We start from the raw sequence: 26823 nt of genomic DNA, 5'->3' as shown, positions 1-26823 counted from the left end.
TTTGACATACTGGGTTTCTTTTGAATATTTGACATAAATATTTGTGTAAGGAGGATTTTGCTAAATAAATGCATTTTATTTGTGTTGAAATTAGCACTGCAGTTTTATTTTGTTTTTTGATCAATGTTTCTTACTGCTTTCAAAAAAGCATTTTGATTTTGTGTAAAATATTTTGTTGATTTGTATGTAATATATTTTGTTGATATAAGTATATCATATGATTTTATAAGTTATTTGTATTTACCTGTTGTTTTTTGCGTATGTTGCAATTTCTGAGGCATTTACCTTGTTTGTTTGGTGCTGTTTTACATTAACTTATGCCAATATATAAAATTGTTTTCCTTTTTGTTGTATTTATAATTTTAAAAAATAAAGCAAGCGCTTATGCGACTGAATTTTCCATTTTTTATAGGAGTTTCAACATAACTAGTAGTATGTTTTTCTAATAGTCTGGCATATAGAATATGTATATGTATGTTACTCGTATTTTCAACAACAAAAAAATTGACTATAACCGCATAAACTTAAAAGGTATCTCAATAGTTGAAACTCAACATGCTGAAATGTATATTGTGTTTGTGTGTTGTGTTACTAGCTTCTGGATCTGGTACAGATTATCTTATACTGCCATCTACTGGCTGGATGTTGTTATTGCTGCTACTGTGGTTGCTGTTTGTAAATCCCAGATTGTCCTACTGTACTCCCACTGGAAGGACACAGCACAATGACCAGGCTCTCAGATTGAAGAAGTGGTTTATTCACAGGTGTGGCTTGCTGATGACCACTGTTAAAGGGTTGCTATACAGGAACAATGACCATTTACTACCATCATCAGGAAATAAAAATGTGCTACTGGTGATGAATCCCAATCAAATTGGCTTCACATGTAGTCACTGAATCTTCCATATCCATTGGGTATCAATACATATTTTGCACAGCAACATACTTTCAATCTGTACTTTTTCTTTCTCTCACAACAGAAATTTGGACAATTACATTCAGCAGATAGATATATTTCCTCTGTTTCTATCATTAAAACCTGGTGTACTAGAGGAGAAAAAAGTGTTCCACACAGCAGTCATCTCATGCTTCTCTTGTGCTTTTTGCTTCTCCCTCTAGACCTGCCAACTCACTGTGCCTCTCTCTCTAGACCTGCCAACACACTGTACCTCTCTCTCTAGACCTGCCAACACACTGTGCCTCTCTCTCTAGACCTGCCAACACACTGTGCCTCTCTCTCTCTAGACCTGCCAACACACTGTGCCTCTCTCTCTAGACCTGCCAACACACTGTGCCTCTCTCTCTAGACCTGCCAACTCACTGTGCCTCTCTCTCTAGACCTGCCAACTCACTGTGCCTCTCTCTCTAGACCTGCCAACTCACTGTGCCTCTCTCTCTAGACCTGCCAACTCACTGTGCCTCTCTCTCTAGACCTGCCAACTCACTGTGCCTCTCTCTCTAGACCTGCCAACTCACTGTACCTCTCTCTCTAGACCTGCCAACACACTGTGCCTCTCTCTCTAGACCTGCCAACACACTGTGCCTCTCTCTCTAGACCTGCCAACTCACTGTGCCTCTCTCTCTAGACCTGCCAACACACTGTGCCTCTCTCTCTAGACCTGCCAACTCACTGTGCCTCTCTCTCTAGACCTGCCAACACACTGTGCCTCTCTCTCTAGACCTGCCAACACACTGTGCCTCTCTCTCTAGACCTGCCAACACACTGTGCCTCTCTCTCTAGACCTGCCAACTCACTGTGCCTCTCTCTCTAGACCTGCCAACACACTGTGCCTCTCTCTCTAGACCTGCCAACACACTGTGCCTCTCTCTCTAGACCTGCCAACCCACTGTGCCTCTCTCTCTAGACCTGCCAACTCACTGTACCTCTCTCTCTAAACCTGCCAACTCACCGTGCCTCTCTCTCTAGACCTGCCAACTCACTGTGCCTCTCTCTCTAGACCTGCCAACTCACTGTGCCTCTCCCTCTAGACCTGCCAACTCACTGTGCCTCTCTCTCTAGAACTGCCAACTCACTGTGCCTCTCTCTCTCTAGACCTGCCAACTTACTGTGCTTCTCTCTCTCTCTAGACCTGCCAACTTACTGTGCTTCTCTCTCTCTCTCTCTAGACCTGCCAACTTACTGTGCTTCTCGCTCTCTCTCTAGACTTGCCAACTTACTGTTCTTCTCTCTCTCTCTAGACCTGCCAACTTACTGTGCTTCTCTCTCTCGCTCTAGACCTGAAAACTCAATGTGCTTCTCTCTCTCTCTAGACCTGCCAACCCACTGTGCTTACAGCAGGGGTTGGAACCAAAATTATTTTCCAATCGTTTTGTTCTAAACAGAACCATTCTTTTTTTTCGTTCAGTTCCATTGTTCTGACCAGCAACATAAAGTTCTGACCAGCAAAATAAAGTTCTGAACCGGTTCGAACACCCAAAATAGTAGCAGCTTATATCGTTCGTTTCTGTTCCTTTTTAAACCTCTGAAATCTTTTTTCTTTCTTTTTCTTTTTTTTTTTTTTTTTACATTTAACTCGACAATTAAATTACTTTACCAATCAGTGCAGATATAGCAGCTTGCTATGGAGCGGGCAAGCTATAGTTGTTTACATGCATTGGACAGACAATTGTAGGGCGTGAGATGCGACTAAAATTTTGCGAGTGGGGAAAGGGTGGAGGAGGAGGCTTGCCTTGAAGCGCTTGGCATCTTGTTATGACATGCATTATTTTCCGGTTTTCGGTTCTGTTCCCTGAACCGGTTCCAACCCCTTGCAAGCTAAAAACTCAGGCGGCACTGAAAGCAGCCGCCATGACACCTCTGTTCTGACATACATTCACAATGTATGGATTGTTTATAGTTAACAATCGCTTGAAAAAGTATATGCGCTGTCTAATGTTGGTAAGAGATCCAGAACCTAATTGCACTTGAACCATTGTGCTCAGGCCAATAATCGTACTTTAAATAGGTCATTCTTTCACGATCAACATATTAACATATTAACTGAAACAAGGGCAATTTTGTACAATAATAAAAAGCCATGAAAAGAAAAATTTATGCACTCACTAACTGTAAGTCGCTCTGGATAAGAGCGTCTGCTAAATGACTTAAATGTAAATGTAAAATGACCGTTAATACTCTACCCAATACACAACCCTTTTCATAGTCCATTAAATGAGGACTTTACATGAACTGGCACACTGGCATAACAGTCATGGACAAAAAGACAATCAATCAACCACTCCATATGGTATAGCAGAATGCCTGGATAGCTTCTAGCTCCCCTCTCTGGCCGTCTGTAAAGTGTGTAGTATATTATAGCTACAGCAGCACCAAGAACTGGAGAATAGCTTAACACTAACTAGTTCGATAATTAAGATTGGACTGGACATGACCGTAGCCACATGTCCTTCTAAACATACATACATTATAGCTTCACGTTACAGGCGTCTAATTGAATGTTCTGAATCTGAGATTACATCTTTTCACTTGGAAGTGTTTTTCTACAGAATTAACTGTACAAGTTGGAATGAATTGGATACAATTTAACTTCACTGAAATAGATAACTGACTTGATGCATACATTTTCAAAATGAATAATAATACATGGTATTTCATTTATATAGCGCTTTTCAAGGACCCAAAGTCATTATTATTATCATTATTATTTTCAAAATGTATGTTTAATCACATAAATACGTAAGATGCCCTATTCAGGGCGTATGAGGTACCGTCAAGTTAAATGGAAGATTTTGATTTGTAGGTTTACATAGCTGTTGTGTTGCAGTTTCAGCTGTCCTGTTAGCAGGTTGGTTGGCCTGCAGTACTGATCTCCCAACACCAGGGGACCTCAGTGGACCAGTATTCAGTGTTTGCTGAAATAAGGCTTAACTACTGTATGTCTGTGTGGTGTCTTAAAAAGATAAGCAGATACAGATTCTCTGCCTTAGTAACCGCTCAGGGCCAGAGCAGAACCCATCCAGAATACACCTTTAACCTTGACCCTAACCTCTAACCTTTAACACTAACCCCACCCTAACTGATCTCTATGTATGGCTCTGACCCCAGTGTATCTTAGTGTTAACTGACACTGTAGCCCGGAATGACAAATAAATGTTTAAGTAATTGGCAGGCATCTTGACAGACTGTCATCGTGAATACAGGGACATGGGTTAGTGTTAGTACAGGGATACGTGCCCCCTGTCCTTCCTCTTTCTCTCTCCAACCTCCTCTCCCCTTTCTCTTCCTTTGGGGTCTAGAAGTCTAGAAGGGGGAGGTGGGGGAGCGGACGGTGTCAGCGGAGCTAGGAGAGGTGGGGGAGGGGCTGGGGGAGTAATCTTCTGACTCTGAGGTGAAGTCAGTGGGAGAGGGGGCAGGGTTGTTGGAGCTGTGGGTGGAGCTTTGGCTGGCGCTGGTGGGGAAGCCAGTTGGTTGGGGGCGGGGGCGGGGCTTCAACCTCACATCCTGCTGGTGTCTTAGTCTGAAATCCTGCCGCTCCTTATCAAGAGGGGTGGTCTGAGAGGGAGAGAGGAGAGAGGGAGAGGGGAGAGAGAAGGGGGGAGAGAGAGAGAGGCAGAGAGAGGGGGAGAGAGAGGACAGAGAAAGAGGACAAAGAGAGAGAGAGGCAGAGTGATGGGGGGAGAGAGGCAGAGAGAGAGAGAAGAGGGAGAAGAGGACATGCATTAGATGTCAGGGTTACATGTGAAGAACCTAATGTTTTGGGCTGTACACATTCTGAACAGTTCTAAACACCTACACAGCCTTGAGTAAGAATGACTAAGAGGGATCCTTACTGTGATAATAACAGTGTGGTGTGTGGTGTGGTGGTGTGTGTGTGTGTGTCCCTACTGTGATAACAGACACTCCGGCGGTGGTGCTGCAGGCTTTAGGACCAGTGTTGAAGTGTTTCCTAATCTTCCCAGCCACAGACAGCTGCTGGTCGTTCACTAATCGCCCATCATCCTGGAACACAGACAGAACCTCTGATAGAGCTGGTCAAGGAACACATACACACACACACAAACACACACACACACACTCACACACACACACACACACAGTAGACCTACCATATGTATGTTCTATGTAGTATGTTTTAGGTACTCACATTGACCCAGGGGTGATCCAGAACCTGCAGCGCTTTGTATCTCTGTTCCACCTTCACCTGCAGCATCCCAGTGATCAGCTCCTACAATAAATCAATCAACATATATATATTATATATATATTTTTTACAAACATTTGTCACTAAGTGCAGGGATAGAACCATAGACCAACCTTAGCAGTGACAGACACGTTGTCCCAGGACGGTGAAGGGAAGTCTAGTTGTCCTGTTAGAATCTGGTCCAAAAGAATCTCCTGGTCCTCACTGCTCCTGGACAAACACATGACAGCAAGTCTCATGTCATTTTCATCATCAGCATTACGATGTTATGTTCTATCTGGGTATACTGAAATACTATGCCCAGCACACTAAAGCTGACATTTAAAGGTAATTTATGCTTCAGCTGACATGAGAAGCTTTTACTATGAATGCGATCTCTGCAAACGTCTGGGAAAATGCCTTTAAACAACGTATTGTCGGTTGTCCAGTGTGCTGAGCTAGAGCGTGCCTGGGATTGAATCCCGGCCTATGACGAATCAGACATAAATAAAATCAAATCAAATTTTATTTGTCACATACATATGTTAAGCAGATGTTATTGTGGGTGTAGCGAAATGCTTGTGTTTCTAGCTCCAACAATGCAGTATATCTAACAATTCACAACAATACACACAATACACACAACCTAAAAGTAAAATAATAGAATGAAGGAATATAGAAATATTAGAAATATTAGGATGAGCAATGTCAGAGTGGCATAGACTAAAATACAGTAGAATACAATACAGTATATACATATGAGATGAGTAAAGCAAAAATATGTAAACATTATTAGAGTGACTAATGTTCCATTAATAAAGAGGCCAGTGATTTCAAGTCTATGTATATTGGGCAGCAGCCTCTAAGGTGTTACGTAACCAGGTGGAAGCCACCTAGTGATGGCTATTTAACAGTCTGATGGCCTTGAGATAGAAGCTGTTTTTCAGTCTCTCTGTCCCAGATTTGATGCACCTGTACTGATCTCGCCTTCTGGATGATAGCGGCTTGAACAGGCAGTGGCTCGGGTGGTTGTTGTCCTTGATTATCTTGTTGGCCTTCTTGTGACATAGGGTGCTGTAGGTGTCCTGGAGGGCAGGTAGTTTGCCCCCGGTGATGCGTTGGGCAGACCACACCACCCTCTGGAGAGCCCTGCGGTTGCGAGCGGTGCATTTGCCGTACCAGGCGGTTATACAGCCTGACAGGATACTCTCAATTGTGCATCTATAAAAGTTTGTGAGGGTTTTTTATGTGCCAAACCAAATTTCTTCAGCCTCCTGAGGTTGAAGAGGCGCTGCTGCGCCTTCTTCCACACATTGTCTGTGTGGGTGGACCATTTCAGATCGTCAGTGATGTGTACGCCAAGGAACTTGAAGCTTTCCACCTGCTCCACAGCGGTCCCGTCAATGTGGATAGAGGCGTGCTCCCTCCCGTGTTTCCTGAAGTTCACGATCAGCTCCTTTGTTTTGCAGACATTGAGGAAGAGGTTATTTTCCTGGCACCACACTCCCAGGGCCTTCACCTCCTCTCTGTAGGCTGTCTCGTCATTGTTGGTAATCAGGCCTACTACTGTTGTGTTGTCTGCAAACTTGATGATTGAATTGGAGGCGTGCGTGGCCACGCAGTCATGGGTGAACAGGGAGTACAGGAGGGGGCTGAGCCCATCAGGAAGTCCAGGACCCAGTTGCACAGGGCTGGGTTCACACCCAGGGTTCCGAGCTTAATGATGAGCTTGGCGGGTACTATGGTGTTGAATGCTGAGCTATAGTCAATGAACAGCATTCTTACAAAGGTAATCCTCTTGTCCAGATGGGATAGGGCAGTGTGGAGTGCGATGGCGATTGCATCATCTGTGGATCTATTGGGGCGGTAAGCAAATTGATGTGGGTCTAGGGTGTCAGGTAGCGGTGATACTATCCTTAACTAGCCTCTCAAAGTACTTCATGATGACAGAAGTGAGTGCTACAGGACGATAGTCATTTAGTTCAGTTACCTTTGCTTTCTTGGGTACAGGAACAATGGTGGACATCTTGAAGCAAGTGGGGAAGGCAGACTGGGATAGGGAGAGATTGAATATGTCCGTAAACACTTCAGACAGCTGGTCTGCGCATGCTCTGAGGACGCGGCTAGGGATGCCGTCTGGGCCGGCAGCCTTGCGAGGGTTAACACGCTTAAATGTCTCACTCATGTCGGCCGTGGAGAAGGAGAGACGTAGCTGGTTTTCCCTTTGTAATCCGTGATTGTCTGTAGACGCTGCCACATACGTCTCGTGTCTGAGCCGTTGAATTGCAACTCCACTTTGTCTCTATACTGATGTTTTGCCTGTTTGATTGCCTTACGGAGGGAATAACTACACTGTTTGTATTCAGCCATATTCCCAGTCACCTTGCCATGGTTAAATGCGGTGGTTGGCGCTTTTAGTTTTGCGCGAATGCTGCCATCTATCCAAGGTTTCTGGTTAGGGCAGGTTTTAATAGTCACAGTGGGTACAACATCTCCTATACACTTCCTAATAAACTCAGTCACCGTATTCGTCTATGTTATTCTCGTAGGCTACCCGGAACATATCCAAGTCCACGTGATCAAAACAATCTTGAAGCGTGGATTCCGATTGGTCAGACCAGCGTTAAATAGTCCTTAGCATGGGTACTTCCTGTTTGAGTTTCTGCCTATAGGAAGGGAGGAGCAAAATGGATTTGTGATCAGATTTGCTAAAGGGAGGGCAGGGGAGGGCCTTGTAGTCATCACAGAAGTTGGAGTAGCAGTGGTCGAGTGTTTTTAGCACCGCGAATACTACAGTCAATGTGTTGATAGAACTTCGGTACCGTTTTCCTCAAATTTGTTTTGTTAAAATCCCCAGCTACAATAAATGCGGCCTCAGGATATGTGGTTTCCAGTTTGCATAAAGTCCAGTGAAGTTCTTTGAGGGTCGTCGTGGTATCGGCTTGAGGGAGAATATACACGGCTGTGACTATAACCAAAGAGAATTCTCTTGGGAGGTAATACGGTCGGCATTTGATTGTGAGGTATTCTAGGTCGGGTGAACAGAAGGACTTGAGTTCCTGTATGTTATTACAATTACACCATGAGTGGTTAATCATGAAACAAACACCCCCGCCTTTCTTCTTCCCGGAGAGTATTTTATTTCTGTCTGCGCGATATACTGAGAACCCAGCTGGCTGTATGGACAAAGACAGTATATCCCGAGAGAGCCATGTTTCCGTGAAACAGAGTATGTTACAATCCCTGATGTCTCTCTGGAAGGAAATTCTCGCCCTGAGCTCATCTACTTTATTATCCAGAGACTGAACATTAGCGAGTAATATACTCGGAAGTGGTGGATGGTGTGCGCGCCTCCTGAGTCAGACTAGAAGTCCACTCCGAACAACTCTTCTCCACCGGCGGTGTTTTGGACCAGCCTCTGGAATCAGTTAAATTGCCCTGGGGTGTATGAACAAAGGATCCAATTCGGGAAAGTCATATTACCGGTCGTAATGCTGGTGAGTTACTGCCGCTCTGATATCCAAAAGTTATTTCCGGCTGTATGTAATAACCCAAAAAATTTCCTGGGCTAATAATGTAAGAAATAACACACAAAAAAACAAAATACTGCAAAGTTGCTTAGGAGCTAGAAGCAGAGCTGCCATGTCTGTCGGCGCCATTTTCATGTTTTATTTTATTTGTATTTATTAGATTTTTTTACTGACCCACTGAAGGGTTATTATGGTATTGTCTATCTAGGTATCATAGAGAAGCACAGACCCACTGAATGGTTATAATGGTATTGTCTATCTAGGTATCATAGAGAAGCACAGACCCACTGAAGGGTTATAATGGTATTGTCTATCTAGGTATCATAGAGAAGCACAGACCCATTGAAGGGAGGAAAGCCACACAGCAGGATGTATGTGATCACTCCAGCTGCCCAGATATCAACCTTCAGCCCGTACCTGTCAGGGGACAACACACACACCTGTCAGAGGACAATACACACACCTGTCAGAGGACAACACACACCTGTCACACATAGACGTACCCTGTCTCAGCGATGATCTCAGGTGCTACATAGGTGGGGGTGCCACAGACCAGGTAGAGGAGTCCATCCACCAGGCTAGCCAAGCCAAAGTCTCCCAACTTCAGAGACTTACTACCATCCTGATGCTCATACACCTGGGACACAGTGAAGCATAGGCTGGGATTTAATGGAGGGCGCGTTACAGACTTTTAATGGTAATTTATGGTTGAGTCGACATGTGCAGCGTTTACCATGAATGCGATCTACCTGAACATCAGGCATTTAAAAGGTGCATTGTATGGTGTGCCGCACTATAACACACCTTGCATTGAATCCCGGCTATATATAAACATAAATAAACAAACACACAAAAACATAATGTACACACACACTCACCAGCAGGTTCTCAGGTTTGATGTCTCTGTGTACGATGTTGAGGCTGTGCAGGTACTTGATGGCACTGGCCAGGTTATAAAGCATCCCACTAGCATCTCTCTCTGTGTATTTATTAGAGGAGGTGATGGCATCAAACAGGTCACCCCCCTGTGGACCGATACACACATTACACCTCACAACACGCAGAGTTGTAATGAACAGTACTGACCTGCATGACTCTATCCATAACAGGGTGTAATCTATGAAACATCTGACCAGGTACAGCTCATCTTGACCAGCTTGCCGGAGTCTGGTCTAAGATCCGGACCACTCAGCCGACTGTCTGTGCTCTTTGCTCTCTGTATCCCTCTCTAAACCTGTCTCTAAAATCGACTGTTCTTCTAACTGTCCTGTCAACTCACCTTGACAAGCTCCATGACCAGGTAGAGCTCGCTGTAGGTGTCCATTTCCTCGATCAGCAGGACGATGTTGGGGTGTTTGACACGACGGAGGATGGACACCTCATTCTGGATCATGTGTTCCTGGGAACGGTCAGGTTACAGATGTTAATAGTAGTTCAGCTTAATAGTACTGTTGTACAGTTAATAATAATATAATAATACTACTACTATCAAACTACTGGAGACCATGCAGTCATTTTCAATTGGGGGAGGAGACACGAGGAAACATTCAGCGACTTAACGGTCAGCTACTATGAGCTGAGCAAGTCCCATGTTTATGCAAATTGAAAGTGATGCGACCCCTCGATAACCAATCGGAAGAGGTAGGGTCTCACTAGCTAGCTTTGACATCCTGCTTGTTAGGCCATTAGCGAATGTGACGTGTTTCAAAGATACTTACTACTTTGTAGCTTTTGGTATAACTGGGCCGATACAGGAGTAGTTCTCACCTTTCCCCTACATTTGCCTTTGTTGATGATCTTCAGGGCGTATTCTCTGCCGGTACATCTCTCCACACACTCTCTGACCACAGCAAAGGTGCCATCACCTAAAGTCCTCCCCACCTTGTACCTCTCAGCGATGGAAGGAGGGACGGAGGGACATTCATCACTCAGCAGGTTCAGCTCCGCTATCAAACCAGGCAAACGGGAGAGTTCGATCATGTCTGCTACTGCACTATCCACTCCACAGGCCCCAGACTAATAAGGGCTGGATTCAATCTGTATCGCAGAAGATCAGCACTATAGAGTAATTTCCAATTGAGCCGACAAATGCAGCGCTTACCATAAATACAGACTCCGTGAACGTGGGAACATTGCCTTTAAATGTCAGTCGTGCTATAGTGCTGATCATCTGTATTACGTATTGAATCTAGGCCTAAGTCACTGTCCCATAGACACCCTATCCCCTATACAGTGCACAACTTTTACTTACTTTGTTTACTGACTTTTTTCTGCACTGGTCAAAAGCAGTGCACTATAAAGGGAATAGGGTGCAATTTGGGACTCAGCTAATGCCTTCTAGAGGATGCTCAAGGAAAAGCTGCCCTGAAACATGTATACAGTATGTCCTCTCTCCTACCTTCACTACCTGCTCCGTCTCCCTCATCCATGGAGCTACACACCTTGGTGGAGGCTAGAGACAGGGACGAGCCACTGTGTTGGGACCCCTGAGGGAGGGAGGGATCATAAATGCTTTTTGAACACATGGATGTTGACAGTTTGGGCATCTATTGACTATCTATAGGGGACTATCAATATGGGACTATCAATGGGGGACTATATATAGGGGACTATATGTGGGGTACTATCTATAGGGGACCATCTACAGGGGACTATCTATGGGGATTATATATAGGGGACTATCTATAGGTGACTCTCTATAGGGGACTATATATAGGGGACTATATATATGGGACTATCTATAGACCATCTATTGGATACTATGGGCTCTGTTCAATCAGATCCGTTTTAGCCGACATCCGCATAGCGGTTGTGTTGGCGGTGTCGGAGGTGGAAACGCGTTAGAGCTGTCAAATCCACAAGCGGCTCCTGGAATTATACCTAAAGTGGACATTGCCATTGGCTGCAGGAGTCGCATTAGGAGAAATCCCATGCAGCCTTGTTTACAAGTTCAAACACTGGAATGTGAGATGTAATCTACACCTCGATTAGGCTGATAGAAATCCTCGTTATTGTCTTTAATGATTTTCAATTTCAGCGTCATTATTTCTGTAGGCTATAGCCTACACTTTCTCCTTCTGAACTTCTAATGGGAGTGGGACGGGTGTGGCTTTGTGACAACTGAGCAGCTGCTCACCGATTTGACAGCTCCAACGCAGTTACACTGCCGATACCGCCCAAAACATTAGCTATGTGGGTGCCGGCTATCACCGGTTACCGCTTGATCTGATTGAATCTAGGCCTATGTTAATAAAGCGTTGTGATTATATTAGTAAAGCATTGTGTGGTCCTACCCTGCGTCGTCGGAGGCTGGCAGGACTGGTAGGAGAAGGGCTGGGGGACTTCCCTGAGTGAGGAGTCGACAGCTGACTGCCTGCCGTCCCATTGGCTACAGTACAGACACAAGAGGTTAGAAGGTTAGAGAAAGACACTGCTCATTCAGTTGGTTGCTGATAAGAAGGGCAAACACACATTGCTGAAAAAGTACAGATGTTGATTCTGCAGATGACTTATGCACGCATGCACAAAAACACACACACACACTCACAGGGCCATACCTGAGCCTGAGCTTCGGCGTGAGCCTCCTCCTCTGGGTGAGTAGCGTCCCTGCAGAGAGGAGATCCGACCATATGACGTCGACTTCACCACCCTACACTCTGGAGGGAGAGAACACACCGTCAGATACTACACACACACACATACCTACAGTACCCACACACACACACACACTAATTACTCCCGTGACATTCTAATTTAAATGTTATGGTACTGTTATTATAACTATCTCACCACTCTCATCTAAGAGGAAGTCATCTTGGTAGCGAAACTTCTCTGGACCACAGGCCATAAAGATGTCATCGTCACCAAAGAAGTCCTGAAGGCATGTCACCTGGAACACACAGACAGATAGACACTGTCAGTCAACTGGAACAAGGATACCACAAACATCTAATCTTCACATGACTTATTCATTCTTGATATGACACAGACAGGTAGCCTGGGTACCAGCCTGTTTGTGCTATCATTCCAATCATTGCCACTCCTTGTCATATGCCACACTTCTGATGGTGTTTGGCCTATGACAAGGAGTGGCAAGGATTGGAATGATAGCACAAACAGGCCTGATACAGAGGCTAACAGACTGGGTCTATCTCTCTCTGAACTGTATCCCTCCCCCTCCCCGTATGCCTCCCACTCCTCTCTTCCCCCTTTCCTGTATCCCCCCCCCTCTCCCCCTTCCCTGTATCCCTTCCCCTCCTCTCTCCCCCTCCCTGCATCCCTCCCCATCCTCTCTTCTCCCCCTTCCCTGTATCCCTCCCCCTACTCTCTCCCCCCTCCCTGCTTCTCCCACCTCCTCAACCCCTCCCCCGTATCCCTCCACTCTCCCTGCTCGCCCTGCCCCCTGACTGTTAGAACTGTTAAGGCTCCATAGACTGAGGAGGAATTGAAAAACTGTATGGTTGAAAGAGATGGGACAATAGGAGTGGATAATAAGTCTGGCTGCACATCTGACTAGCTGACTTACTGCAAATAGAGAAATTATGTGACTAAACTCAACAAAAAGAAGAAGAAACTGTATTATGAAGCCAAGATCAATTATATAAAGAATGATGGAAAAACACTTTGGAGTACTTTAAATGAAATTATGGACAGAAAGACCAGTTCAACCCCATTTTTTATCTAATCAGATGGCTTATTCATCACAAAAGCATTTGATGTTGCCAATTATTTTAATGATGACCTCATTGGAAAAGTGGACAGACTTAGGCAGGAAATGCCAACAATGAACAGTGAGCCATCATACTCAGGTATAAAAAAAAATGACAAACCTCCTGGCATTGACAACTGGAAAGCTACTGAGGATGGTAGCTGACTCTATAGCCACTCTTATCTGTCATATCTTTAATCTGAGCCTAGAGGAAAGTCTTTGTCCTCAGGCCTGGAGGGAAGCCAAAGTCATTCCTCTACCCAAGAGTGGTAAAGCGGTCTTTACTGGTTCTAACAGCAGACCTATCCGCTTGCTGCCAGCTCTTAGCAAACTATTGGAAAAAATTGTGTTTGACCAAATACAATGCTATTTCTCTGTAAACAAATTAAAAACAGACTTTCAGCATGCTTATAGGGAAGGGCACTCAACATGTACTGCACTGACACAAATGACTGTGGCAGCTGTACTGTTAGATTTCAGTGCCGCCTTTGACATTATTGACTATAACCTGTTGTTGAGAAAACGTATGTGTTATTGCTTTTCAACCTCTGCCATATCGTGGATTCAGAGCTATCTATCTAATAGAACTCAGAGGGTTTTCTTTAATGGAAGCTTCTCTAACGTCAAACATGTCAAGTGTGGTGTACTGCAGGGCAGCTGTCTAGGCCCTTTACTCTTTTCTATTTTTACCAATGACCTGCCACTGGCATTAAACAAAGCATGTTTGTCCATGTATGCTGATGATTTAACCATATATGCATCAGCAACCACAGCTAATGAAGTCACTGAAACTCTTAACAAAGAGTTGCAGTCTGTTTTGGAATGGGTGGCCAGTAATAAACTGGTCCTGAACATCTCTAAAACTAAGGGCATTGTATTTGGTACAAATCATTCCCTAAGTTCTAGACCTCAGCTGAATCTGGTAATGAATGGTGTGGCTGTTGAACAAGTTGAGGAGACTAAATTACTTGGTGTTAACTAAGATTGTAAACTGTCATGGTCAAAACATTTAGATTAAATTGTTGTAAAGATGGGGAGAGGTCTGTCCATAATAAAGAGATGCTCTGCTTTTTTGACACCACACTCCAAAAAGCAAGTCCTGCAGGCTCTAGTTTTGTATTATCTTGATTATTATCCAGTTGTGTGGTCGAGTGCTGCAAGGAAAGACCTAGTTAAGCTGCAGCTGGCCCAGAACAGAGCGGCATGTCTTGCTCTTCATTGTAATCAGAGGGCTAATATAAATACTATGCATGCCCGTCTCTCTTAGCTAATTTGTATTTAAAAAAATTTATTTCACCTTTGGTTAACCAGGTAAGCCAGTTGAGAACAGGTTCTCATTTACAACCGCGACATGGCCAAGATAAAGCAAAGCAGTGCAATAAAAACAAAAACAACACAGAGTTACATATGGAATAAACAAAAATAAAACGTACAGTCAATAACACAATAGAAAATCTATATACAGTTTGTGCAAATGTAGTAAGTTATGGAGGTAAGGCAATAAATAGGCCATAGTGCAAAATAATTACAATTTAGTATTAACACTGGAGTGATAGTGTCACGATCATCAAACACAGTGGACCAAGGTGCAGCGTGATATGCGAACACACTTTTATTTATATTCACCCACACGAACAAAACGATACGTGAAGTCCTTGGTTTACAACACAAAACCTACACGGAACAAGATCCCACAAACACTGTGGCAAAACAGGCTGCCTAAGTATGGTTCCCAATCAGAGACAACAAGCAACAGCTGACACTCGTTGCCTCTGATTGAGAACCACCCCGGCCAACACAGAAACACATGAGCTAGATAAAGAACCTAGAACACAAATACATAGAAACAACACACCCTGGCTCAACATAACAGAGTCCCAGAGCCAGGGCGTGACAGTACCCCCTCCAAAAGCGCGGACTGCGACCGCGCCAAATAAAAACCGAACAGGGGAGGGCCGGGTGGGCATTCCTCCTCGGAGGCGGTTCCGGCTCCGGGCTTGACCACCACCCTCCAACAATCCCCCCGTAGCGCCCCTGGTCCGGTCTGGCCCCGCTGGCTGGAGCTGGACTGGACATCGGTGGAGCGGATTGCTTAGGCTCCGATGTGGAGCAGCTGACCGGTACCGGGGAGCAGGAACAGGCCGGGCCGGGCTGGCGACGCGCACCATTGGCTTGGTGCGGGGAGCAGGAACAGGCCCGGCCGGGCTGGCGACGCGCACCATTGGCTTGGTGCGGGGAGCAGGAACGGGCCGGACCGGGCTGGCGAAGCACACCATAGGCTTGGTGCGGGGAGCAGGAACAGGCCGGGCCGGGCTGGGCTGGCGACGCGCACCATTGGCTTGGTGCGGGGAGCAGGAACAGGCCGGACCGGGCTGGCGACGCGCATCACATGCTTGGTGCGAGGGACAGGAACAGGCCGGACCGCACTGGGAACACACACCACTGGCCTTACCCGGGGATCAGGAACGGGCCGGACCGGACTGGCAACACACCTCAGTACCTCTCGCCGTGCCTCTACATTTTCCTTCCCTCTACTCGCCAATGGCTCCCGTAACCCGGTGGCCTTCTCTCCTCGTCCACTAACTCGCCCCTTATCTGCCTCCAACAGCCCCGTCGTCCACGGTGTGAGCCCCCCTAAAAATTATTGGGCTTGTCTCTCCCCCGTGGCTATGGCCTCCATGGCTCTCGCCAGACTCTCCATCCTCTGCTCCCAAGTCCATCTCCTCCTCACGCTGCTTGACCCAGTCGAGGTGGACATCCGCTAAAGTTACCTCCGGCGTGTACTCCTGGACACGCTGCTTGGTCCAGTATTGGTGGGATCTTCTGTCACGATCGTTGGAGGAAGTGGACCAAGGCGCAGCGTGAAATGCGAACATACTTTTATTTATCTTCACCCACACGAACAAAACAACAAAATGATACGTGAAGTCCTTGGTTTACAACACAAAACCAACACGGAACAAGATCCCACAAACACTGTGGCAAAACAGGCTGCCTAAGTATGGTTCCCAATCAGAGACAACAAGCAACAGCTGACACTCGTTGCCTCTGATTGAGAACCACCCAACACAGAAACACATGAGCTAGATAAAGAACCTAGAACACAAATACATAGAAACTACACACCCTGGCTCAACATAACAGAGTCCCAGAGCCAGGGCGTGACAGATAGATGTGCAGAAGATGATGTGCAAATAGAGATACTGGGGTGCAAATGAGCAAAATAAATAACAATGTAAATAACAATATGGGGATGAGGTAGTTGGGTGGGCTAATTACAGATGGGCTGTGTACAGGTGCATTGATCGGTAAACTGCTCTGACAACTGATGCTTAAAGTTAGTGAGGGAGATACAGTGGGGAAAAAAAGTATTTAGTCAGCCACCAATTGTGCAAGTTCTCCCACTTAAAAAGATGAGAGAGGCCTGTAATTTTCATCATAGGTACACGTCAACTATGACAGACAAATTGAGAAAAAAAATCCAGAAAATCACATTGTAGGATTTTTAATGAATTTATTTGCAAATTATGGTGGAAAATAAGTATTTGGTCACCAACAAACAAGCTAGATTTCTGGCTCTCACAGACCTGTAACTTCTTCTTTAAGAGGCTCCTCTGTCCTCCACTCGTTACCTGTATTAATGGCACCTGTTTGAACTTGTTATCAGTATAAAAGACACCTGTCCACAACCTCAAACAGTCACACTCCAAACTCCACTATGGCCAAGACCAAAGAGCTGTCAAAGGACACCAGAAACAAAATTGTAGACCTGCACCAGGCTGGGAAGACTGAATCTGCAATAGGTAAGCAGCTTGGTTTGAAGAAATCAACTGTGGGAGCAATTATTAGGAAATGGAAGACATACAAGACCACTGATAATCTCCCTCAATCTGGGGCTCCACGCAAGATCTCACCCCGTGGGGTCAAAATGATCACAAGAACGGTGAGCAAAAATCCCAGAACCACACGGGGGACCTAGTGAATGACCTGCAGAGAGCTGGGACCAAAGTAACAAAGCCTACCATCAGTAACACACTACGCCGCCAGGGGCTCAAATCCTGCAGTGCCAGACGTGTCCCCCTGCTTAAGCCAGTACATGTCCAGGCCCGTCTGAAGTTTGCTAGAGTGCATTTGGATGATCCAGAAGAGGATTGGGAGAATGTCATATGTCATATGGTCAGATGAAACCAAAATAGAACTTGTCGTGTTTGGAGGACAAAGAATGCTGAGTTGCATCCAAAGAACACCATACCTACTGTGAAGCATGGGGGTGGAAACATCATGCTTTGGGGCTGTTTTTCTGCAAAGGGACCAGGACGACTGATCCGTGTAAAGGAAAGAATGAATGGGGCCATGTATCATGTGATTTTGAGTGAAAACCTCCTTCCATCAGCAAGGGCATTGAAGATTAAACGTGGCTGGGTCTTTCAGCATGACAATGATCCCAAACACACCGCCCGGGCAACGAAGGAGTGGCTTCGTAAGAAGCATTTCAAGGTCCTGGAGTGGCCTAGCCAGTCTCCAGATCTCAACCCCATAGAAAATCTTTGGAGGGAGTTGAAAGTCCGTGTTGCTCAGCGACAGCCCCAAAACATCACTGCTCTAGAGGAGATCTGCATGGAGGAATGGGACAAAATACCAGCAACAGTGTGTGAAAACCTTGTGAAGACTTACAGAAAACGTTTGACCTGTGTCATTGCCAACAGAGGGTATATAACAAGTATTGAGAAACTTTTGTTATTGACCAAATACTTATTTTCCACCATAATTTGCAAATAAATTCATAAAAAATCCTACAATGTGATTTTCTGGATTTTTTTTCCTCATTTTGTCTGTCATAGTTGACGTGTACCTATGATGAAAATTACAGGCCTCTCTCAACTTTTTAAGTGGGAGAAGTTGCACAATTGGTGGCTGACTAAATACTTTTTTTCCCCACTGTAAGTGTCTCCAGCTTCAGAGATTTTTGCAGTTCGTTCCAGTCATTTGCAGCAGAGAACTGTAAGGAATGGCGGCCAAAGGAGGTGTTGGCTTTGGGGATGACCAGTGAGATATACCTGCTGGAACGCATACTACGGGTGGGTGTTGCTATGGTGACCAATGATCTAAGATAAGGCGGGGATTTGCCTAGAAGTGATTTATAGATTACCTGGAGCCAGTGGGTTTGGCGACGAATATGTAGTGAGGGCCAGCCAACGAGAGCGTACAGGTCACAATGGTGGGTGGTATATGGGGCTTTGGTGACAAAAAAATACCCATGTAAAAATGTAAAAACGGATGGCACTGTGATAGACTACATCCAATTTGCTGAGTAGAGGGTTGGAAGCTATTTTGTAAATGACATTGCCGAAGTCAAGGATCGGTAGGATAGTCAGTTTTACGAGGGCATGTTTGACAGCATGAGTGAAGGAGGCTTTGTTGCGAAATAGGAAGCCGATTCTAGATTTAACTTTGGATTGGAGATGCTTAATATGAGTCTGGAAGGAGAGTTTACGGTCTAACCAGACACCTAGGTATTTGTAGTTGTCCACATATTCTAAATCAGACCCGTCGAGAGTAGTGATTCTAGTCGGGCGGGTGGGTGCAAGCAGCGTTCGATTGAAGAGCATGCATTTAGTTTTACTAGCGTTTAAGAGCAGTTGTAGGCCACGGAAGGAGTGTTGTATGGCATTGAAGCTCGTTTGGAGGTTTGTTAACACAGTGTCCAATGAAGGGCCAGATGTATACAAAATGGTGTTGTCTGCATAGAGGTGGATCTGAGAGTCACCAGCAGCAAGAGCGATATCATTGATATACACAGAGAATAGAGTCGGCCCGAGAATTGTCATTTGCGAAACCAAGGCTATTTAGTCTGTCAATAAGAATGCGGTGATTAACAGAGTCGAAAGCCTTGGCCAGGTCGATGAAGACGGCTGCCCAGTACTGGTGGAACAAGCTCCCTCACGACGCCAGGGCAGCAGAGTCACTCACCACCTTCCGGAGACACTTGAAACCCCACATCTTTAAGGAATAACTGGGACAGGATCAAGTAATCCTTCTGCCCCCCCTTACCCCACCCCCCCCCAGAAAAAACAAAAAACATATTGTAAAGTGGTTATCCCACTGGCTATAAGGTGAATGCACCAATTTGTAAGTCGCTTTGGATAAGAGCGTCTGCTAAATGACGTAAATGTAAATGTAAATGTAAATGTAAATGTACTGTCTTTTATCGATCGCGGTTATTATATCGTTTAGAACCTTGAGCGTGGCTGAGGTGCACCCATGACCAGCTCGGAAACCAGATTGCATAGCGGAGAAGGTACGGGGGGATTCGAAATGGTCGGTGATCTGTTTGTTAACTAGGCTTTCAAATACTTTCGAAAGGCAGGGCAGGATGGATATAGGTCTGTAACAGTTTGGATCTAGAGTGTCACCCCCTTTGAAGAGGGGGATAACCGCAGCAGCATTCCAATCTCTGGGAATCTCAGACGATACGAAAGAGAGGTTGAACAGGCTAGTAATAGGGGTTGCGACAATTTCGGCGGCTAATTATAGAGGGTCCAGATTGTCTAGCCCAGCTGATTTGTAGGTGTCCAGATTTAGCAGCTCTTTCAGGACATCAGCTATCTGAATTTGGGTGAAGGAGAAGCGGGGGGCATGGGCAGGTTGCAGCGGAGGGTGCAGAGCTGGTGGCCGGGGTAGGGGTAGCCAGGTGGAAAGCATGGCCAGCCGTAGCAAAATGCTTATTGCAATTCTCGATTATCATATATTTATCGGTGGTGACAGTGTTTCCTAGCCTCAGTGCAGTGGGTAGCAGGGAGGAGGTGCTCTTATTCTCCATGGACTTTACAGTGTCCCAACACTTTTTGGAGTTAGTGCTACAGGATGCAAATTTCTGTTTGAAAAAGCTAGCCTTTGCTTTCCTAACTGATTGTGTATATTGGTTCCTGACTTCCCTGAAAAGTTGCATATCGTGGGGTCTGTTCGATGCTAATGCAGTACGCCACAGGATGTTTTTGTGCTGGTCAAGGGCAGTCAAGTCTGGGGTGAACCAGGGGCTATATCTGTTTTTAGTTCTGAATTTTTTGAATGCTTATTTAAGATGGAGTGGAAAGCACTTTTGAAGAACATCCAGGCATCTTCTACTGACGGAATGAGGTCAATATCCATCCAGGATACCCGGGCCAGGTCAATTAGAAAGGCCTGCTCACTGAAATGTTTTAGGGAGCGTTTTTCAGTGATGAGGGGTGGGATACGGACGCAGGCAATGAGGCAGTGATTGCTGAGATCCTGGATGAAGACAGCGGAGGTGTATTTGGAGGGTAAATTAGTCAGGATGATATCTATGAGGGTGCCCATGTTTACGGATTTAGGGTTGTACCTGGTAGGTTCCTTGATAATTTGTATGAGATTGAGGGCATCTAGTTTAGATTGTAGGACGGCCGGGGTGTTAAGCATATCCCACTTTAGGTCACCAAGCAGTACGAACTCTGAGGATAGATGGGGGGCAAGCAATTCACATATGGTGTCCAGGGCACAACTGGGGGCTGAGGGGGGTCTGTAGCAAGCGGCAACAGTGAGAGACTTATTTCTGGAAAGCTGGATTTTTAGAAGTAGAAGCTCAAACTGTTTGGGCACAGACCTGGATAGTATGATAGAGCTCTGCAGGCTATCTCTACAGTAGATTGCAACTCCGCCCCCTTTGGCAGTTCTATCTAGACGGAAAATGTTGTAGTTCGGAATGGACATTTCTGAATTTTTGGTGGCCTTCCTAAGCCAAGATTCAGACACTGCTAGAACATCAGGGTTGGCAGAGTGTGCTAACGCAGTGAATAACTCAAACTTGGGGAGGAGACTTCTGACGTTAATATGCAAGAAACCAAGGCTTTTACAGTTACAGAAGTCAACAAATGATAGCGCCTGGGAGGAAGGAGTGATACTGGGGACTACAGGGCCTGGGTTAACCTCTACATCTAAGAGTTGAGGAGAGACTGACTGATCACTTCTTATTTTTATAAGAAACAATGTGTTGAAAATTCCAAAATGTTTGCATAATCAACTTACGCACAGCTCTGACACACACACTTACCCCACCAGACATGCCATCAGTGGTCTTTTCACAGTCCCCAAATCCAGAACAAATTAAAGAAAGCGTACATTATTATATATTGCATGGAACTCCATTCCATCTCATATTGCTCAAATGAACATCAAACCTGGTTTAAAAAAACAGATAAAGCAACACCTCACGGCACAACACCTCTCCCCTATTTGACCTAGATAGTTTATGTGTATGTATTAATATGTAGGCTACGTGTTCCTTTTTTTAAATAGATGTAGTTCTGTCCTTTAGCTGTTCTTGTCTATTAATGTTCTGTATTATTTCATGTTTTGTGTGGAACCCAGGAAGAGTAGCTGCTGCTTTCGTAACAGCTAATGGGGATCCTAATAAAATACAAAAAAATACCAAAAATACCCCCCCCATCCCCGCCCTCAACCTCCCCGCCTCTCCTCTCCTCTCACCCCCCTTCCCACTTCTCCCACCTCTTCACCCCTCCCCCATATCCCTCCTCCTCTCTCCCTGACACCCACCTCCTCTCCCCCGCCTCGCCTTCTCCTCCCTCCCTCCCCCAGACACTCATATAGGCCTAAAGTAAAGCATGCAGTCCTAATGCATGTACTAGAAAAATACTGACTCACACCTACAACATTCCCACTGGAATTAAATGCCTCCCACTAAGAGACAGGCTGTTTCAGAGACAGACTTTTTCAGAGTCAAGCTACTGACAGGCTGTTCCAAAACCAAGCTACTGATAGGCTGTAGGGCAGCATGTAGCCTAGCGGTTAAGAGTGTTGGGCCAGTAAACGAAAGGTCTCTGGTTCGAATCCCGGAGCCGACTAGATGAAAAGTCTGTTGATGTGCCCTTAAGCAAGGCACTTAACCCTAATTAAGAGTGTCTGCTAAATTATTTAAACATAATGTTTCAAAGGAAGGCTATTGGCAGGCTGTTTCAGAGCCAGGCTATTATCTGTCTTAGATCTGTTCATTCATTATTGAGAGACATTAGACAGACTGCTACAGTATGTCAAGAGGGAATGTCCATTCTCAGAGGTGTGTAGGGGAGGGGGAATGTATTCATATCAATAACAGGTACAAGTAGTCATATTGAATACGTCAGGTTGAATATGATTGCAATCAGTCACAGAATGTTAACGTACTCTAACTCTGCAGTAACACTACTCAAACAGATTAAGTAATAATACTTTTATGCGTCTGGATGTCTGAAATGAGCCAATAACCAGTGTGTAAATCTCACTGGGTGTTTATGAAGAGCTAAGCAGAGTTCCAGCAGGCGGCTATATTACTATACTGCATCCAAAAAGTAGTGCACTATATAGGGAATAGGGTGTCATTTGGGACACAAGCTGCAGCTGCAGTGGAGGAGATGAATTATGACTGGCTTCCGAGCTGCAAGTCAGCACAACTGTATGCAGCTCCATTACTGTGCTGTAGCAGTTCCCTAACACACAGTTACTGTGGAGTCAGCTACTTAGCAACCCTACACTACATGAAGCAAAGCTCAATTCACCACTCAGCTTAAAGTACTCACATTAGTTCAGTATTCTCAGCTGTAAGTTCTTGTATTTTCACCCCAGACAGATCACGTCAACAGGTCAACTTCACAGCTGATGTTGAGAAAACATATTAGCGCTAGGCCGGGATTCAATCTGTATAACTCTGTCAACAATTAGGTTTTTAAAGGCAATGTCACCACGTTTGCAGATATTGCATCCGTAGTAAACGCTGTAGACGTCGGCTCAATTAGAAATGGCCTTTAAATGACACATTGTCGACAGGCGCGATCGGATTGAATCACGGTCCTAGTCTGGCACTGTCTGTACAATAGCAGAGTCCCTTTCCCATTAAAAGGAGTTGCTTTACTGTGCAGTAATAGCACAGTAATAAGACAGCAATAACACAGTTATAACAGTAACAACACAACAGCATCATCTGATCTGTCGATCCATATTAGGGGACGAGAGGTTCTGAAGCCAAACATCAACAGGCAACAAGCCTCAGGCAGCTGTGACATCTCTACCACAGCTGTGAGGCGCGCGCACACGCGTGTGTGTGTGTATATGTCTGTGTGTGTGTGTGGATTGATTGCACAATCACCAATGAGAGGCCCAGTCATGGTCAACAGGCACACACGCACACGCCTAACAGTGAAACACCAGTCAGATAGAGTTGCCAAGCACTGTATAGCATAGTAGCCCAACCCTGATACCCACTGTATAGAAATGTACTCTATAGCCCAACCCTGATACCCACTGCATAGAAATGTACTCTATAGCCCAACCCTGATACCCACTGCATAGAAATGTACTCTATAGCCCAACCCTGAAATCTATCAGTCTCACTTAGCAGCACAGAGAGCATATTGGCCTCATAAACCATCAACTGGAGAAACAATGATATTGACCTGGAAGTGCGTGACTGGAAAACTCTTGTCAATACTTTCTAATTCTACCATAATTATTTAATGAGACAGTGAAGTTAAACTGAACAGGATGAACTGCAGACATTACAGATGGATCACTGAATGCATTTCATCTGCATGATATTGATGATAGAATATACAGCTACTATCTCCCGGTCATGTCTGGGCCATACGAGTACCTGCACCATTCTCTAGCCTTCCTCAATAGCACTAACATACACACTGTTCTGCAACACTGAGCCACACATACAACATTCCCACTGCACCACTCTGCCGCAGAGGCTGTTCCTTAGCAACCAGCCCAGGCAACCAGATCACCATAGAAACCATCCAGGAGAGAAAAAAGGAAAACTACATTGGAGTTTCATTGATAGAACCACTATAAAAGAGGAGAGACTGACTATTAATAGGCATATCACAACTACACAACATGTTTCCCAACTCTACTTGCCTCTTTCTTATTCACTTCTCCTATTTACTCTCTCTAGTAATCCTGTGTTCAGGACTCTGTGTGTTAAAGGTCTGTGTTCACGGGATTTATACCATATAGTCATCTGGTCATAAAGGCTATACTTCAAAAATATTTAAAAATCATCCATTGGTCAATGTATGAAAATGTCTCAGTGAAACTGTGCTCCTGAAACGCCTACTGACTGGGTTAATAAAGGATGTCAAACACAGCAGACTGAGTCCCAGAAACCTACTTCTAACTCTGCTAATTGCCTCATAGCCCATCCCTCTGAGTCTGTGGGGAAAGCTAAGCCTGAGAACCAGGCAGTAACTTCACTAATATAACCATATTTCATAACCTACCAGTTTCCCGTCCAAGGTGTACAGTCTCTTGACGACCCCAGAGTCCAGCTTGATGGCGTCTGTGATGTCAGAGAGGACCTGTACGAAGGAGTGGGCCGTCTTCTTGTTGAGGAGGATGCGGACGGCCTTACGAGGCTTCACCCCGCTCCGGACGATGGTGACCAGTTTGGGCCGGATGAAGTCCTTACTCTCCCTGGTGTCTGGGGCCCCAGCCTTGGCACTGCCCAGGGAGGGGGGGCCACGCGCAGAGGCAGCCGCAGCTGTCTTCACTCCAACTGACCAGTTGGGGTTGACATTCTTAGTGTAGTCCAGCTTCTTGTATGGCTCTATGGAGCCACACACATAGCTCTCTCCTGCAGGTAGGCAACACACAGAGATAGGCCTACATGGTCACAGCAACCATGGACTGACCTCACTGCATGCACTACAGAATGACACAGCTATGAGATTTAGATTATAGATTTTACAGACCTACTGGAAATATACTAGCCTATCGGCCTACTATATAGGCCTACTGGAGCAGGTCACTCATTGTACAGTGGGAAACCTAGACAAATTCACAACTTATTTTGTTCTCAGACTTCTACTGTCCCATCCCTTAGGGTTAGCTGCTCAATACTGTCCCATCCTATCCCTTAGGGTTAGCTGCTCAATACTGTCTCATCCCAACCCTTAGGGTAGGCTTAAGGTTTGGCTTACCTTCCTCCAGCTGCTCCATGCCGGATATTCTCTTGGTCCCATCGATAGAGTAGATGGTCCGGACCCCCTGGGGAAGGTTCACATTATCTGACAGGGAGCGGGTCAGATCGGCCAACAGGGCTTCTATAGACCGGAACCTGTCCTGGGAAATAGCGTAGACAATCCCTTTGAAGTAGCGGTCTCCGTTGCGATAAAAGCGGACCTTCTTGGCCTTCTTCTCCGAGGCCAGGGACTGCAGTGTTCGGGTCCTGTACAGACTACAGTGGGCACTGTGCGTGGGGCTCGGCAGCCCGTTGTTCCTGGAGCCTCTGCGGGTGTTTCTCTGGGCTTTCTCCCGCTCGTCAAAGTGCTCCAGCTCCATGACTGTAGTGATGTTACACAGAAAGAGCCAAATCGGGGAGGGGAACATTATGGACGAGAACATTTAAACCTCAAGCATATTTTCCTTTGCATAATAAACAAGTCATCCTTTAGTTTTAGTTGAATGTCATATATGCCTACTGGAGAGAGTAGAATCAATTGGATTTCTGCATGAACTCTGAGGCCGCGGCCGACATTTCAGTGGTGCTGAATGGACAGTGATGCAGGTGCGGTTCTGCTAGCAGCTAGCTAGTCTGACAGGTAGCCTATAGCGGTGGCAGTAGTCAGAATGAACTCCCCGGTGCTGAAGGGACAGCGCCGCTGGCTAGCCAGATAGAATTAACATGTTTGTGGGCAGTTTGTCACTTACTGAAAATGAGCTCTTTCTGAGGGACATAAAAATCTGATTGTAGGCTATAGCACGCTCACACATGTCATGCTCTCTAGTTTCGTCCACCACCCAATTGGCAATGTGACGTTTGTTTTCATCATATTAATTTCTGACAACATAACCCAAGCTATTGTTAAATGACACGGAACAACACATTATGGCATCTTAAAATATGTTTTGGGCAAAAAACTACTTACCTTTAATTAAAGTCTGATGCAGTCAACCGCGTCAAATTTTAGCAATTGCATATATCAGCTCTCCAATAGACTATGTCAGTGCTGATATGTGTAGTATAATCGCCCGAGCGGTAGAAAAAGCATCGGTCCCTTTGTTGCCCAGTGATTGAGCAAGTGTGAGCTGCACGAGCTGCAGCTGCTTTCTGTCTCTTTAGCAGTGATTTCCAGATGGCCGTCCCTCATTGACATGCAGGCCTTCCTAGGGAAGCACCAAGCATCTCACCTCGCTAACACGCGCCCTCCTCTCTCATCTTCTCTCCTCCCATCTAGATGCGCTGAAACAAGTGGCGTGGTGCAGGCGGTCATTACTCTACTAGTCCCTCAGTGCACTAACTGCACTGACAGACACGAGGCTTTTCAGCAACATTGTTGTTCATAACGCAGATAGATAGATACAGGTTTATGTGACACAAGCCCTTTTCTCTAGACAATGCAGGGTAGGTTAGAGTTAAAGACCCCCTCCA

The 26823-nt window shown here is 45.5% G+C and overlaps 1 protein-coding gene across 2 annotated transcripts; it reads right to left on the bottom strand.

Annotated features, from left to right (window-relative positions):
* Positions 1–2200: 2200 nt before the first annotated feature.
* On the bottom strand, positions 2201–26766 carry LOC121567868 (serine/threonine-protein kinase DCLK1). Of its 2 annotated transcripts, none has more exons than XM_041878217.2 (16): positions 26321–26766; positions 25373–25735; positions 24674–25026; positions 12461–12560; positions 12229–12327; positions 11965–12059; positions 11070–11157; positions 10439–10617; positions 9951–10070; positions 9550–9696; positions 9175–9308; positions 9011–9088; positions 5276–5366; positions 5106–5186; positions 4847–4960; positions 2201–4513 (listed from the first exon to the last, which is right to left on the bottom strand). In XM_041878217.2, exons 2-16 carry the CDS (start codon positions 25731–25733, stop codon positions 4262–4264), a joined length of 2292 nt encoding a protein of 763 aa, XP_041734151.1. In that variant the 5' UTR covers positions 25734–25735; positions 26321–26766; the 3' UTR covers positions 2201–4261. The 2 variants fall into 2 exon arrangements, with proteins under 2 accessions (XP_041734151.1, XP_041734150.1); XM_041878216.2 differs by having other exon boundaries at positions 5276–5372; positions 26321–26765.
* Positions 26767–26823: the final 57 nt, after the last annotated feature.

This window comes from Coregonus clupeaformis, chromosome 6 (assembly GCF_020615455.1).
Source record: "Coregonus clupeaformis isolate EN_2021a chromosome 6, ASM2061545v1, whole genome shotgun sequence".
Lineage (NCBI taxonomy): Eukaryota > Metazoa > Chordata > Actinopteri > Salmoniformes > Salmonidae > Coregonus > Coregonus clupeaformis.
The sequence above is the reverse complement of the archived record's forward strand: the minus strand, read 5'-3'. Positions and strand labels throughout refer to the sequence as shown.